The following is a 16,412-nucleotide window of genomic DNA, read 5'->3' on the forward strand; positions in this document are numbered from 1 at the left end:
GGCTGTCCTTGTCCGTAGCCTGAGTCCCCACCCCTGCTCCTTATATTCCTCAAGCTCCCCTCCAACCCACTTCCTTGTACCCAGGGGCCAGGGCAACCTGCTACATACGTGAGCATACATACATCCTTGACATTTCCAAATGCCAGACTCTCTGTGTGATTCTCTAGAGCTATTGAATTCTCCTGAGACACACTCTCTGGGCCTGGCCAGGGGTGTGGGCCTGAGCCAGGGGCCAGTAGGGGAGCTGGAGGCTTCTTGGATGGAGCCAAATTTCTTTTGACCTTGGAAGACTTAGAGGAAACCGCCCTGCGGTCCTAGGGCACAGAAGACTATGCCACAGAGAGGACCGAGGGGCTGGCTTGTGGTCAAAAGGCCCAGAGCTGTCTGAGCCCAAGGGTGGCCACTGGCATGGTTTTAGGCAAGAATTGGAGCTTGGAGACTTAGACTAGGAGGTGCTCCAGACACTCCTTGAGTCAGGTAAAGTTATTTTCAAACCCCCATCTTGAGGCAAATTGTCAGGGGCTGGAGCATAAGTAATAGATGAGACTGAGGAAGTTAGCTCCGATATAGGCTGAAATGTCAGAGAACTAGAGCTAAAGAAGCCTCAAAGGACATTAGGACCAAATCTTCCAATATGTAGATAAGAAACAAAGGTCCTGGCCGGGCGCGATGGCTCACCCCTGTAACCCCTGCACTTTGGGAGGCTGAGGTAGGCGGAACACCTGAGGTCAGGAGTTCACGAACAGCATGGCCAACATGGTGAAATCCCATCTCTACTAAATATACAAAATTAGCCAGGCGTGGTGGCACGTGCCTGTAATCCCAGCTACTTGGGGGTCTGAGGCAGGAGAATCATTTGAACCTGGGAGGTAGAGGTTGCAGTGAGCCGGGATCATGCCACTGCACTCTAGCCTGGGCAACAAGAGTGAAACTCCGTGTCAAAAAAAAAAAAAAGAAAAAAGAAAAGGTCCTGATACAGGACTGCTTTTGTCACATGGAACAAACACCCGGGGTCAGACCTGGGTCTCCTGACACCCCTGCCATGCTTGGCCTCGACATCCTCTCAGTTAATCTGAAAGTCCTGGGCCTTACCCATCTGACCTGCCCCTTCTCCACTGGCCTGTGATCCTGCCACATCTTCAGTAGGACCTCTTAGGTTTTAATGCCCTAGTAACTCAGGCCCCAGCTCTCCCAGGCAGCTGACATTCAGCAAGCTGCGCTCTTGTTGAGGAGACAGAAAGCCCAAGGCATCATGGAACTGAGATACAAACCCATGGAGAGAAACTGATGGGCCCTGGCTCTCTGGAGCTTGTGCCAGAGGCTGAGGCCTGGCAGGGAAGTGTGTGCCAAGGGCTGGACAGGGCCCTGTGCCACCCTGGCAGCTCTGGTGGGGCAGTGGGGTTGATCAAGGGTAGGGGGCAAAGTGCAGGCCCAGGCTCTGAGTCTGGGACTGGGATTCCCTGGCTTGGCACTCTGACTCTGGAGCCTCTTTTGCATCCTGTCCTGGGAGTGGTAGGGGCTGCACCCTGCTGGCCATAGCGGGTGGGGAGAAAGCCAGGCGTCAGGGAGCCTGCCGCTTTGAGCAGGCTAGACGGCAGGGGATCAGATTTCAGCCCAGCTGTATTTTTGGCTGGGTGGGCTGGGGGCTGATCAGGCAGGCGCAGCTGCCCATCCCCAGCACACACCACACTCACACTATCTCTACCCAGATAGGGCACCATCCACTACCCCCCACCCCCCACCCCCCTGCAGGCAGAGAGGAGTCAGGTGCTCCTGGGCTACTGAATCACTTTGGGCTTCTCTGGACTGTTGCTAATTTTCTGTAGTGTCTTCTTGATCCGCAGCGCGGTGAGTCGGGCAGAGGGGTTTGGGTACCAGCACTCCCGCATCATCTGAGCTAGGCCTGAGAGGACCTGGGGGTTGGGAGAGAGGTTCAGAGGAGTGGAGGCAGAGGGAGAGAAGCAGAGGAGAGGAGGGGGTTGGGAGAGAGATGCAGAGGGAGGTGGGTCAGAGAAGATGGAAAGAAGGAGATGAGGAGGATAGCCAGTAATGGAAAGACATAAGCAGGAGAGAAAGGATGAGAGGAGGGAGATGAGAGCATTGGAAAGGAGAGTGAGAGGAAAGACAAGCAGTGAAAGGGAGAACAGAGGATGACAAAAAATAAAAAATGGAAGAGGAAGAAAGTAGAGTGAGAAAGGATGGAGAAAGACAGGGAGGACAGAAAGAGAGAACTCAGATCTTCAGGAGCACTCAAGCCCCCTTGGGCTAGCAGTGTCTGTGAAATACCTTACCCCCATCCCCACCTTTGCCAAGATCCACAGGAAGGGGCAGATTCTTCAAGCCTGGGGGCTCCCACATCCCCATCCACAGGCTAAGGCCCCAGTGCAGAGGGCAGTGTCTCTCAGCCCCTCCATCAGCCATGGCTGGGCCCAGGGGACTGTGGAAGTTTGAGAAGTGGGAACTACCCTAAAAATGCAAGTGTCCAGGGAGCAACCCATCCCAAGAAGCTCACCAACCCATCTCAGGGCCTGGAATGAGCTGGCCCCACTTCTGGCTCCTGAAAGTGAGTGTGTGTGTGTGTGTGTGTGTGTGTATACAGGAATGCATACATGTGACTTTTTGTGGATATGTATGTTGTACAGAAATGTATGTCTATGTATACATATATGTATACATGTATAGAATATATTCATTATTTCAGTATATATTTATTAGCACCTGTTGTGAGCCAAATATTATGATAGGTAACAGGGATATAAGGGTGAGCAAAAGACACGTTCTTTGTCCTCACGGGGCCAACAGTCTGGCGTATATGTGCATGTGTATATATCTGTGAGTGTATCTTCAGAAGGATATTCATGCTTGTATGTGTTGATACACGTGTGTGTGTCTTTGTATAAGTGAAGTGTTTTGAGAAAAAACAAGGACAAACAACAGCAGAACAGCAACAAACAAAGACAAACAGCAACAAAAATGCCACAGTGGTCAGGTGTGCAGGCTCACACCTCTAATCCCAGCACTTTGGGAGGCTGAGGCAGGAGGATCACTTGAGCCCAAGAGTTTGAGATAAGCCTGAGCAACATAAAAGACCTTGTCTCTACAAAAAATTTTAAAAATTAGCCGGGTGTGGTGGTGTGCACTACATCTAGCTACTGGGGAGGCCGAGGCAGGAGGATCAGATGAGCCCAGGAGTTGGAGGGTACAGTGAGCTATAATTGGGTCACTGTACCCCAGCCTGGGTGACAAGAGCAAACAAAACCCTGTCTCTCAAACACACACACACACACACACACACACACACACACACACACACACACACACACAGCCACAGAGAGCCTCTGACTTTTCACAAGGAAGGTGAAGGTTCTTAAATTCTCAGAATGACCAGATGGCCCTGGGGGCAGGGAGCATGGGCCAGGGTTGAAAGAGGGAGTACCTAGAAAGGTGCCCTAACCAGGACACCCAGTATCTACCTGCGATGAAGCAGAGGCCTCAGACACAAGTTCTTGGGCCCAGAAATCCCAGCCGTGAGCCACCACCCCACGCCATCCTAGTCCCAGTAGAGGCCTCACCGGGTCTGCAGCCAGCCGGTTAGGGATGGTGGGGGTCTGCTGATCCACACACACCACCTTCTTCATGTCCTCAAAGCTGGGGTCATTGGGCACCACATCATAGAAGGGTGGTCTATAGTCCTCCACGATGCCTGCAAATGGACAATGGAGGGGACAATCCCTTGGGACCCCAAGGAGGCCCAATACCACCCAGAGGAGAGCCTTTCCTATCCTCCATCCCAACAGCCAGAAACCAGTGGCCTGGACATGTCCCTGAGAGGGACAGTATAATTCAATAAATGTGTTTCTAACTAATACTAATGACTGCCGTTTGTTTTGCACTTGGCATGTGCCAGGTATTCTGCTGTAAATACTTTACGTGTTTTATCCTGTTTGTCCTCATAATAGCCCTATGGGGTGGCTACTAGTATTACATCCATTTTACAGATGAAGAAACTGATGCTCAGAAAAGTGGGGCCCAACGTTCCACAGCTAGTAATGGCAGAGGCAAGACTCAAATCCATCTCGGATTCCTAGGCCAGCCTTGTCCCAGTCTTTCCTCAGTTGCCTTCCACCCAGTGCCTGGGACTGCTCGCAGGCCCCAACTATCACACATGCCTGATAATAATAACACCAAAGGTTTACTGAGCACTGTGTGCCAGGTGCTATCCTAAGAGCTCTGCATGAAATCCTCACAGCGGCCCTATGAGGTAGGTAATACTATTAGCTCCACTTCATAAGCCAAGAAATGAAGGCCAGAGAGTTTAAGAAACTTGTCTAAGATCAACAGATAGTAAGTGACAGGGCTAGGATTTAAGCCCACAAAGTCTAACAGCAAAGCATGTGCTCTTGACCTCCAAGCTGCACTTATTTTTACCCAGGTCCGCATAACATCACCCAGCGTCAGCGATGGCACAGGCCTCTGCTGACTCCTGCAGCCAGCACTGACCCCCTCCTCTTGGTATCCCAAGTTCACAGTTTTTAGTAGGAGCTTTCTGAAAACAATGCCTGTGGAGCTGCAGACAGCCCTGTGCCCCATCCTGTTTCCCAGCCTGAGGCTGGGGGCCATGGCCACACAGGCCGCAACCTCGATAGAGCCTTCGCCAGCTGTTCTCCCCATGGCCAGCTTCCAGGCCGGCCCCTGTGCTGCTCACGCCCTAATCAGTGCTGCACAGAGGCCTGAGTGTGTCTAATGGGCCTTTAATCAGTGCCGGGGCTGACACCAGATTACAGTGTTTATAATGTGCCGCGAGTCCGTGTGGGGCTGATGGAGCTTCCCCCTCCGCCCCAGGCAGCCTCTCCCAGCCTCTCCTTTCTGCCCTGCAGCTTGGTCCAAAGAGCCTTGGCTTCTTTCAGGTTCCCCTTTCCCCTGATCCCAGTCTCCTTAGAGCCCACTCTGGCAGTTCATGCCCAGAGTCTTAAGGAATCTAAGCGCCTCATGAGTCTCCCCAAGGGACTGGTGACACCACAGCCTCTGTTTTCAGTCGATGACCACTGAGGACAAATGAAGTCTGGCATGGGGCTGGCTCCTAGTAGATACTCAGGAAATGAGGACATCCTTGTCCCCAAGAAGCAGGGCTCTAGCCATATCCTGAGGATTGCCCCCAACCTGTCAAGACTCCTCGAAGTCCCTCACCATGGACAGCCTCCTCAAAGGTTGACAATGTTCCCACCAGTCTAGAAGACCCACCCATCCTCCATCCACCCCAGGGCTGAGAGAGCATCAACCACAGGGCTGCCTGGGGCAGGTCCCTCTACCTGCCGCAATCCCTCTAAATCAGTCCCCTGTGGCAACCCACAGTAACAATGAGGCAGCAATAAGCAGGCAGTGCAGGCACTCACATGCATTGTGTGCATGAAGAAATCAAAGGCCAGAGAGGTTTAAGTGCACACAGTGATGATGAGCACTGGCCCCAGAGCAGACTGGCCGGTTTCAGACCCTGATGCTGCTCAAGCCCGCTGTCATTCTGTGCCCCCATCTCCTCAACTGTACAATGGGGACAATATGAGGTCAGGCACTCATTCTATCTACAGCAATAACGGCCACTAATATTTAGCTTTAGATATTGTTCTAAATACTTAGATTATCTCAACAACTGGAAACTATTTTTATTCTTTCTTTCTTTCTTTATTCATTTTTTTTTTTTTTTTTTTTTTTTGAGACAGAGTCTCACTCTGTTGCCCAGACTGGAGTGCAGTGCCACAATCTCGGCTCACCGCAACCTCTGCCTCCCAGGTTCAAGCAATTCTCCTGCCTCACCCTCCCGAGTAGCTGGGATTATAGGTGTGCCACCACAGCCGGCTAATTTTTGTATTTTTAGTAGAGACAGGGTTTCGCCATGTTGGCCAGGCTGATCTCGAATTCCTGACCTCAGGTGATCTGCCTGCCTCGGTCTCCCAAAGTGCTGGGATTACAGGCATGAGCCACCGCCCCCATTTTACAAATGAGGAAACTGAGGCACAGAGAGGCCAAATAACCTACCCATGGTCATGGCAAAATCAGCAATAGAACCCAGGAAGTCTATGCTCTTAGCCACTAAGCAATACCACTGCCTTGCCCATATCAAAGAATCAAATAAGATAATACATGTAAAGTACATAGCATGACATCTGGCACATATTTAAGCTCAATCAATGTTAGCTGCTATTAATATTTCTGTTATTATCACGTACCCAAGATTTCACAGCCAGACTCACAGACCCCGTTATCTGTTTTTAAGGTTTATACCTTAAAAGGTCACTCAGCTGAATCAGCTGGTGGGCAGCATGGAAAGGGTGCCGGGAGGTCTGGCTGCAAACCTCCCAGGCCATGGGCACTGGCCATGGCAGGAAGCCCCTGGCTCCATGGGCCGAATCCCCTTTCCCTACCCTGTTTAGGGTGGACACTCACCATTCACGATGGTCCGGCGGGCGATCTCCCACAGCACCAGGCCAAAGGCCCAGATGTCAGTCCACTTGTAGGACTCAAAGCAGTCCGTGCGGATCTGCTCATCCAGCACCTCAGGTGCCATGTACCGCTTGGTGCCTACTCTCGGGTTGTTGCCGATGTCCAAGTAATCGCTGCCCTGTGAGTGCATCACAGCCAGGCCTGTGGGGGTGAGGCCTGTCACTCCAGTCCCTCTCCCTGACCTGGGGTCCAGGGGGCAGGCAAGGTGGGGACTGAGAGAAGCAGTGGGACAGAGAGGGTGAGGCAGATGGAGACCTGCACGGAGATGGGCTGGAAGACAGTGACCACAGAGAGAACCACCGCCCCAGGTACTCTTTGCTTATGTAGTGCTCTTTAGGTTCTCAAGAACCCAGCGAGATGTGAGTGGGCAAGGCAGGCATTATGATGCCCACTTCATGGAGCAGAGCTGGAGGCTGGTGACGGGGAGGGATGTAGCCAGGAATGAGAACCCAGGTTCCCAGCTCCCGCCTCCTTTCTCCCAACTCCTGAAGCCAGGATGGTATGGTGGAAGGAGTCTGGGTTTGAAAAGGGTGTTCAGACAACTCATGGGGTCTTGCAGAGGAGAACTGAGACAACATGCACCTCTGTTTTCAAGCGCCAATCATGGTCACTGCCCATAGGCAAAGGAGAGGAGAGAGCACGGGCTCTGCCCACCTGTGAAGGGCCTGCGCCTGCCCTGCCCGGCTCACCCAGGTCAGCAATGCAACACTGCAGGTTGCTCTTGACCAGCACGTTGCGGCTCTTGAAGTCACGGTGGGCAATGGCCGGTTTGCCCTGTGTACCGAAGATCTCCACGTGCAGGTGTGCCAGGCCACAGGCTGCGGACACAGCTAGCCTCAGAGCCAAATGAGGCTCCAGCGTCTGTCTCTGCAGAAAGTCGTAGAGGGAGCCGTGCTCGTGGTAATGCGTGATGAGCCACAGCTGCGTGCTCGAGTTGCGGGAGGTCATGTCTGAGGCGATGAAGCCTGTGCACAGAAGGGCCGGGTGACTCAGCCAAGGGGCTGGGGCTAAGGGAGGCTGGAGTGGTCAGGGTCAGGGTGGGGTTGGGGGAGAGGGAATGGGCTGGGTCACTGCTAAGCTAGGTCTGGGGTCGGGGCTGATGTGGCTTAGGTCAGAGACAGAGCTGGAGTCAGGGGTTGGGTCTGGGCCTGGCTTAGTGGCTTGCACCTGTAATCCCAACACTTTGGGAGGCCAAGGCAGGAGGATTGCTTGAGCCCAGGAATTTGAGACCAGTCTGGGCAACATAGGGAGACCTCGTCTCTACAAAAAATAAAAAAGTTAGCTGGGCATGGTGGCACATGCCTGTGGTCCCAGCTACTCAAGAGGCTGAAGTGGGAGGATCGCTTGAGCTCAAGAGATTGAGGTTCCAGTGAGATTGCACGACTGCATCCCAGCCTGGGTGACAGAGCAAGGCCCTGTCTCAAAAAAAAAAAAAAGAGGTTGGTGCTGCAGGTGGGCTGGGAGTCCTTCAGGGTTCTGTTAATGTCTGGAGGTCTGCGAATTCGAGCCCTGAGTGCAGGAGGGCAAAGCCCCAGGCCTGGCACAGCCGGCCCCTCCCCTTGCCTAGGATGTTGTCGTGTCTGAGCAACACTGTGTTGTAGATCTCAGTCTCCCGGAACCAAGACTGTTCGTCCCTCGAGGAGAAGATCTTGACGGCCACACTCTCGCCGTGCCACAAGCCCCGCCACACTTCGCCATAGCGGCCTTTTCCTGATGGCCAGAGGGGAAGGTGAGGGTTACACACTGGGCACACAGAACCCTGGAGGAGCCCCTCATCTTGATGCTGTGCTGCCTCCCTCGCCCACCCCACCCACAGAACCCCTGACCCTTAGGTTTAAGTTAATCCAGACCCAAACCCAGCGGCAGGCCACCCCCAGCTGCCTCTCGTTCCACCCCGGTCCTGCAGAAAGAACCTAGCCCTGGCCCGTCTCCAGCCCACTCCCTGCCCAGCAGAATTCCAGTTCTGACCCAGGCCTGGCACTGCCTGCGATTCCGGAAGCCAAGAACTCCCTCACCCCTCCAGGCTCATGAGAGCCCTTGGTCCTCATCCACCGGGCTCACCCACTGCTCACCCACACACTCCACCAAGGCAACCTGCCGTGCCACTGTCCTCTGCACCAGGAAGGGGAGCCCCGAGCCACTCCCTGTGGTGCAGTCACTGTCCAGGAGGTCCTGGGGGTATGGAGAGGCCACTCAAAAGCTGCCCTAACCAGCCTCAGCCCCCTTCTCAATCCTCAACCTGGGACCTGCTGGGTCACTGCAAGCTCCTCACTTGCCCAGCTCCCCACCGGCTCTAATCTCTGGATGACCCCTCTGATTCCGCAGTTCCTATCTGCCCCCCTCCACCCTGTGTCCCAGGTCCCCAGGCCCATACCCCCAACATGCTGTCGCCCTGCTCAGATGCTTTCAGGATGAGACTGGACTCTCCCAGCTCGCTGTGCAGGCCCCGCTGCTTCTCCTGCCTCCGTCGGACATGCCACAGGCCCACGACACCCAGGGCCACCAGGGCCAGCAAGGCCAGCACGGGGCCCAGGATCAGGGCCAGCTGGCCATCTGTTCCCGGCTGCTCCGAAGGAGTTTGGGTGGCTGGGGGAGGGGACATTGAGGCTCAGCTTGCACTAGGTCAGCTTCCCCCACCTCGGGCAGACCACTCTGCCAGAGTCTTGTCCGCCCCCCCGCCCCCAGCCCCTTTATTGGCCAGAGCATGAGAGGAAAGGAGGGAAGGGAGGGCAGCGGCCGAGAAGATGGGGAGGGAGTGCTGGGGCAGCTGGACGTACCCTCCAGCACCAGGGACACGTTGTGGTTGCAGAGGTGGCTGTCGCAGCAGTAGTGGTTGACGAACTCGGTGGGGCGCCCCCTGCAGAGCTCCCTGTGCAAGTTCCCGCAGCCCCGATGTTCCTGGGGGTGCCTCCCCTCCTCCCGCACCAGCACTACTGTGCACCAGGCCCCCTGGCAGGTAGGTCCCCTGCAATGTGGGCTCTCACATGTGCAGGTCACCAGCGGGCCCCGAGAGGGCTTCACGGGGTCGCCTGGGAGACACACCGGAAGCTCAGTCACTCTGGGCCCAGCTCCCCCAGGCTGAGCCCGACACCCATTTCTGTCCCATTGTCCCTCTCGTCTGACCCCCCAGACAAACACCTTGAAGCTTTGGTCCCTTACTTCCATCCTCAGTCATCCTTCCCTCAGAGCCCTCCCCTCAAGGCAGCTGACACTGAGAAGCAGGCTTCTGTCCCCTCCTGGCTCCTAGGTTCTCCCCTCCCAGTTCTAGGCTGGGCTGGGCCCCCAGCCCCAGTCCTGAGAGCGCTCCCAGGCTTGGCCTGCCAACACCTGCTCTCCCTCCACCCCAATATAGGCTTCCACCCTAGCCTGACAGAGCTCCAGCCTGCAGGTCTGGACCAAGAGGAGAGCAAAGGAGGGCTGGGGTAATTGGGGGCTAAGTTTAATGGAGCCTCACTATCCTCTACTCTCCAGTCAAGCTCCTAAATTCTCCCCAGTTTCTCAAGTTCAGCCCCAGGCAGGGCTGATCTGGGCCCAGATAGCCCTTTCTCTATCCAGGTTCCTGTTTCCTAACTGCCCCCCCAGTACTCACCCTGGGTCACCAAGGCCATCAGCAGCATCAGAAGGCCTCTCCTCAGGGACCCCAAGGTCATGGTCCCTGCAGAGAGAAGCAAGAGAGGTGGAGTAAGAGCCACAAAATGTGACAGCCGCCGGCCGTGGCTCCCTCCTGCCCAGAGGAAATCACAGAGAGTTTTTTTTGGAGGGGAGGCAGGGAGGCTGCCTCCCTACTCCCTGCGGCCTGGCTTTGGGGCGGGGCCTGCAAGGGAAGTCCTGGTTCACTTCCCCATGGAAACCATCCTGTTAGAGGTGAAGGGTGGAGAGCCATGTTTAAGTGACCGAGAGCTTGGGGAAACCCTAGCTCTGCACCCCTGCTGCTGAGCTCAGACTGGAGGCAGGTTGGGAGAGCCGCAGGGAGCACCCAGTTGGGGTAGAAGGAGCATCTCTCCAGCAGCTCCCCTTCTGTTCTGTGTCTCTTTCCCACACCCTCACAGCCTTCACCCCTGCCTACCCTTTCCCAGTGCCCCCCCCCCCAGCCCTGGCTGCCTCAAACATAAACAGGCTCCTGTCTTCACTTCCTGCCATTCAGGGTCCTGCCAAGCCAGGAACAGGAATCAAGATTGTTTAGATTGGGGTCTGGATAGAACAGGCAGGAGTCACGCACAGCAGGGATCTAAGGGCATATTTTCAGGGTAGGCTGCAGCAGCCACAGGGTCTGGAGAGGCTATTTAAATATGCCCTTAGTTCCTTGCTACCCTTAGTTCCTTGTGCCTGGGACACCCACATGACAGAATTCTACGTGGACATCCTGTGAATCACAAAATCCAGCTCCTTGTTTTACAGGAGAGAGGATTAAGGCTTATACAGGGAAGAAGACTTGTCCCGGGTCAGATAGGACTCACTGGCACCAGCAGGAGTATAACCCCGGCTTCCAGACTCCTAGTCAAGTGCTCTCTCCACGCCGTCCCTATCCAGTGGTGGCAGCCCATGTCTGAGCCCTCAGGCTGTAACAACCACGCAAAGCTTGGATGGCGCTGGGTCATGCCAGGTGTAGAGGAACCTCTCTGCAAGCTCACCAGAGTATAAGCTTCCCTCTCGGAGTCATTTCCTGGCCCCCTTCTCTCCCCTTGCCATCTAGGAAAGGGTGGGTGGAGGGCCAGTGATGTGGCAGGGGAAGTGAAACACACTTAGACACTGAATGTTTGACCTTCCATGGCTGACCAGGGTTGAACTTTTTCAGAAGTTTGTTGAAGGGTGTCAGGGGGAGTAATTTGGGTCTGTGATAGTCCCCAATCCAGGTCCCACACCAACTAGTGCTTCTGAAGCCACCCAGTCTTCATTTCTCAGAGGTTTAGAACCAGAAGATATGGGCTAAAGCTGCAGCTAGAAGGACTCTAGTCAGACAGCAACAAGACTTTCTGAATGGTGGCGTGTATGCAGGTGTGTCTCTGGGGACTGGATCCTCAGGCAGGGCACAAGGCAGGGAGACTGTCCTTTGGTATGACAGGGTGATCCTCACAGGGCTGGGCATATGGCCACAAGGCTTCAGAAGGCCCATAGTTTAAGAATGGTGCCAAATGAAGACCCGAGATCCTGAGACTCTGAGGGCAGTATGGCCAGGGATGGGGTGGGGGGCTTCCTTGGCCCCTCTGGCTGGTGGCACGCCTGGCCTTCCTGCCTGGGCTTCCTCTGCCCCAGAGGCCCAGGCTGGGGGAGGAAACAGAGCCCTGGGCTGCTGCAGCTGTGTCCCCAGCCTCTGCCTGACCTCCTGCCTCTTGCCCCTCCCGCAGCCAGTGAGGACTCTGGCTAGCACTGTGTGGCGGGGCCCATGGTGGGATGGGATGGAGAGAGCACCCCAGAGGAGCTGAATCTGCCCACTGGGGTACTAGCAGGAAGCCATGCTTGGCGGCCTTTGCTAGCCCAGAAAGCTGCAAAGGAGAGGGTTTGAGGTGGGAAGAAAAAAGTGGCTAACAATAAGGCTAAAATCCGGCATTCCTCTAGGACCCTCTGTCCGTACCTCTAGTTCTCTGGCCGTGCCCCAGTCCACCCTCCTTCTACTTTATCACGCATCAGAATCACCTAAAGTGCTCAATTAGTAAAGCATATTCACTGGTTTCACCCTCACTCCAGACTCTGATTCAGTCCTGGAATCAGCAAGAAACATGCATTTTTTAAAAGTTTCCCAGGGAGTTCTGATCAGTTTGTGTGGGCACCACTCTTTGAGAAATGGGTCCTGCACAATGCTAAGTCTGGTTCCTCTGCTTTCATTTTGCTGTACAGGGCCCTGCTGGGTGAGTGGGAGTGGGATGCAGAGGGAGGGGACACTCACTCCCACCCAGGACCCTCCCCATCTACTAGAGAAGGGACAGCCAAGGGTAAACACCAAAGCCGGGACTTGGTGACACTGTGGAGCGAGGCCTGTCTGCATCTGCAGAACCCATCTTTGGTCTAATCCTGGGAATGTGATGGAGTAAAATTGGGACTGTCCAATTTTTAACTGGACCCAGTGTGAGGTCAAGAACAGGAGGGTGCTGAGTCCTGACCAGTTCAAACTCAGAGCTGACTCTTTACGATTTGCCCTAAAGTCTGACTGTAGCACAAACAGACTCCTGGGGCCTGGCAGGATCCTTTCTCTTCTAAGCAAAACTTTGTGAAAGATCTCCTGCTGACAGAAGAATCACTATTGTTGGCCAGAAATTACAAACGTTAAACTAAATTCAAACGTTAGCTAAACACTATGAAATACTTAATAATAACAGTTAACCTTCTCTGAGTACTAATTATGTGCTAAGTACTGAACTTGAATGGTTTTTCTGATTTAATCATCACAACAGTCCAATGGGGGAAAGTGAGGCTCAGAGATGTTAAGTTTCCTGTCCATGGTCACTGAGCGTGTCTTAATAAACTTAAATTGCTGATAATAAATCCTTCCTTGGTCGTTGTTATTCCTCCAATTGTTTGGGGTTAGATGAGTTCCTCAAAGGAAGAAAGAGACATGGGTCTCAGTGGACATGAACAAATTGCCCACTGCTGTTGTTATTAACGGGTGCCCTACTCAGATTTGTTTAAATGCAGACAGCGATTTTGTTTGTTTTTAATTTTTTTTGAGACAGGGTCTTGCTCAGTTGCCCAGGCTGGAGTGCAGTGGTGCAATCATAGCTCACGGTAACCTTGAACTCCTGAGCTCAAGTGATCCTCCCACCTCAGCCTCCCAAGTGGCTGGGACTACAGGGGGGTGCAGCACCATGCCCAGTTTTATTTTTAGTAGAGATAGGGTCTCACTATGTTGCTCCAGGCAGCAGTGTTGCTGCCCAGAAATCATCAGTTTGCCATAGGCTTAGTCAAAGTCTGAGCCTCAGGTGGGGAGAGCCAGAGTAGTGGTATGCCCCAAAGGTGCTTATCAATCTTTTTCTCCCCAGCACACCTGAAGGACTGATAAAACCCACTCCCATCAACGGCAGTGGCTCAGCACAGCAGTGATTGTCACAGGGCTGGAGAAGCACCATATCAAGCACAACCTTCTGGACTCACTCTGCACTTCAGTAGGCCTTACCCCAACAGCAGAGAACCAGACCCAGCTGTTCATATTGGGTTGCCCTTACGATTCATCCATGTGATTTATTAGCCCCTCACAGCAGGGTGATGCAGCAGAACAAGCCTGGATTTTCAGGTCTCAGGCAGACCATGAAGGCAGCACAGAGTAGAACAGAGGTTAGGGTGTGGGCTCAGGAGCATAGAGACCTGGGTTCAAATCCTGCCTTTGCCTCTTAGAGGTATGAGATTTGAAACAAGTTACTTAAACTTTCTGAGGCTTAGGCTTCCCATCATATGTAAAGTGGGAATAATAGTGTTATCTCATAGGTAAAATGTAGCAAAATTATTTAGCAGACTATAAGTAGTATACAGTAAGCACTTAAATGTTATCAAGACCCTAACCATGCCATTTACCCCACCATCCAAGGAGTTTTGGACAAGTTATTCATGTCTGTTTCCTTTTCTGTAGGATGGACATAGTAACCCCTCTTCCACTAGATTGTGACCAGGATTACATGAGAAAAAAATATATCTAAGTGTCTACATAGTTAGTACTCAATAAATGGTAGCTATTTCTAACAAACCAATGAAATGGGAGGACAGGTGAGAGAACAGGTATTAGGACCGACCCTGACTCAGCCAGAAGCTGGCCATACATAGAGAGGGTGAGAGAAACTGTCCATTTTACCCCTGTCCTTGGAGAAGGAAAGAGGAGCTGGGGCAGCCAGCCCAGCCGTGGGTTTCACAGCACTGGCCTCCAGGGCAGATGGAAAATCTGGGGTCCCAGCCTGGAGGGAGACTGGGATCCCCTTTGGCCTGGATCCTGAAGGAAGGTCGTGGCACGGAGATGACTGACCATGCGAAGCTGGGGGTGAGGCTCCTTGGTTGGAATGATAGTGTCAGATTCCTCAAGCAACAGCTGGAAGGACTGGTCTGGGAAAGGTGAGCTCTGCGGGGAGTCTTAACAGCTGTGGAAGTGGACATTCACTCCAGGTCCACACAGCGGCCTGGAGGACGTGTGATCCCTTCCGTGTGAGGAGAGCAAGACAAGAATCCCACTGCCCATTTTACGAAGAGGGTAGAACAGAGAAGTGAAGTCACTGACCCTTGGTCACCCGACTTAGAGCCAAGTTCCTGATTTCCAGTCGGGTCTCGTCCAGTCCCCTCCAAGTCTCAGGTAGGGTCATGGGTAAGCTGTGCGGGGTCAGCCAGGGGCAGCTTGCGTTTCTAATGAGCTGGAATTAAGCCTACCGCGACCACTCTGCAGTGACTCTGGGGTTCCCCCGAAGGAACGGCCCACTGAAGCGGGGATCAGGCCGCCCGCCACCCGGTCCGGTCCGCGGACGTCGACTCACCTCTGGGCCCGCTCTGCGGGTGGCGGGGCGCGAGCCTTCGGTGGGCCGGGGCCACCTCCCCTCCACCGCGCGGCCGCGGTTGCACCGCGAGCGCTGGACGGCGGGCTGGGGTCCGGGCGCGGCCTTGGACGGGGTTGGAGCCGGGGAGGGGCTCGCTCGGCGCGGCTGGCGCAGCGGCCTCCCGGGACTGGGAAGGGGGCTGGAGCAAAAATGTTTCTTATTCCAGCGTCTTCCTGCCTGGCCCAGCTCCACCACTCCCTCCTAATAAACCGTTTCCTTATTGCCTAGCTCGCCGACTGGCCGCCGCTCGCCCCTCGCTGGGGCTGCAGGACCGGGACCCTCCCCCGCGCCGCTCCCAGCCCCTCAGGGGGGCCTCCCGGACCAGCAGCCCGCAGCTCCCGGATCGCTGGCCCGCACCCGGGCCGGACCTCCCACATCCGCCTCCCCGAGGGGGCGGGCCTTTGACTCGGGCTGTGGGGGTCCTGTGGGGGTCCCATGGGGGTCCCGTGGGGTCTGGACCCATAGCCATGGGAGACAGAGGCGAGACTGTAGGCAACGTCTGGCGGCCGGAGCAGTGGGTGGGGGTAGAGGGGGATGGCTGGCAGCATCGGAGGGGCCGCTTGGAATCTGGGCGCTGGGAAGGGGCCACCAAGGAAGGGACAGGCGGGGGTGAGACGGGGAGGGACACTACCTATCCTTACCCCACCCTCAGCCCGGGTCCTTGGTCTAGGAGGCTCGGAGCAGTGAGGGCAGAGTTTAGGGCTAGCAAAATCCAGATGCGTTTTGGCTCCGCCCTAGGGAACTCCCGACTTGGCCCAAATCCTTCAGTCCCCTCCCTCGGGCCCCTTCATCCCTCATTTGTCCCCTCCTCTCTTCAACAGCCTCTCCCCATCCGCACTCAGCACAGGGGTATACAGGCCCAGAGGGACAGCCTTGGGTTAGCCCTGAGGATGGTTTGAGCCCTTCCTGGCCGCTGTGCAGCTGGGTGACAAAGACACCCCCGCCTCTCCAGGGACGGTCAGAATGGAGGGACACGATGGGAGCTGCCTTGGACGTTCCCCTTCCAGGCAGGGCCCCCACCCCAGCAAATGGAACTTTAAATAGTGGTGGGGAAGGGAGCCTCCCTGGAACACTGCTGACACAAGCAGCTGGGGAGGGAAGCAGAATGGCTTCACATAGGCAGGGGAGGGGGACACAGACTCTTCCTGGTGTGCCTGCACAGGCTGGGAGCACTGACCTCACTGCCCTGCTTTGCTCCAACCACCTGACTACCTGCAGGACTCTGGTCTTAGTCCTAGCCTCCTGGTTATCCATAGAGACTCTGAAGTCAAACTACCTACTAGGAATGCAGGCTGGTTGTGTTACCGTAGGCTAGTGACACCTCTCCATGCTTCAGTCCCCCATCTGCTAAATAGGCATAGTAAACGGTGCCAGCCTCATAGGGTGGTTGTGAGAATAGAAGGAAATGAT

General features: G+C 54.8%; 1 protein-coding gene across 3 annotated transcripts; it reads right to left on the reverse strand.

The window, feature by feature from the left end:
• Positions 1–1,602: 1,602 nt before the first annotated feature.
• On the reverse strand, positions 1,603–15,767 carry ACVRL1 (activin A receptor like type 1). Of its 3 annotated transcripts, none has more exons than XM_010373997.2 (11): positions 15,644–15,767; positions 14,943–15,141; positions 10,088–10,153; positions 9,276–9,527; positions 8,873–9,084; positions 8,571–8,670; positions 8,062–8,208; positions 7,188–7,463; positions 6,442–6,639; positions 3,573–3,703; positions 1,603–1,913 (listed from the first exon to the last, which is right to left on the reverse strand). In XM_010373997.2, exons 3-11 carry the CDS (start codon positions 10,146–10,148, stop codon positions 1,779–1,781), a joined length of 1,512 nt encoding a protein of 503 aa, XP_010372299.1. In that variant the 5' UTR covers positions 10,149–10,153; positions 14,943–15,141; positions 15,644–15,767; the 3' UTR covers positions 1,603–1,778. The 3 variants fall into 3 exon arrangements, with proteins under 3 accessions (XP_010372299.1, XP_010372300.1, XP_030795667.1); XM_010373998.2 differs by having other exon boundaries at positions 15,634–15,649; XM_030939807.1 differs by lacking the exons at positions 14,943–15,141; positions 15,644–15,767 and having other exon boundaries at positions 10,088–10,291.
• Between the last annotated feature and the right edge of the window lie 645 nt (positions 15,768–16,412).

Source organism: Rhinopithecus roxellana, chromosome 10 (assembly GCF_007565055.1).
Source record: "Rhinopithecus roxellana isolate Shanxi Qingling chromosome 10, ASM756505v1, whole genome shotgun sequence".
NCBI lineage: Eukaryota > Metazoa > Chordata > Mammalia > Primates > Cercopithecidae > Rhinopithecus > Rhinopithecus roxellana.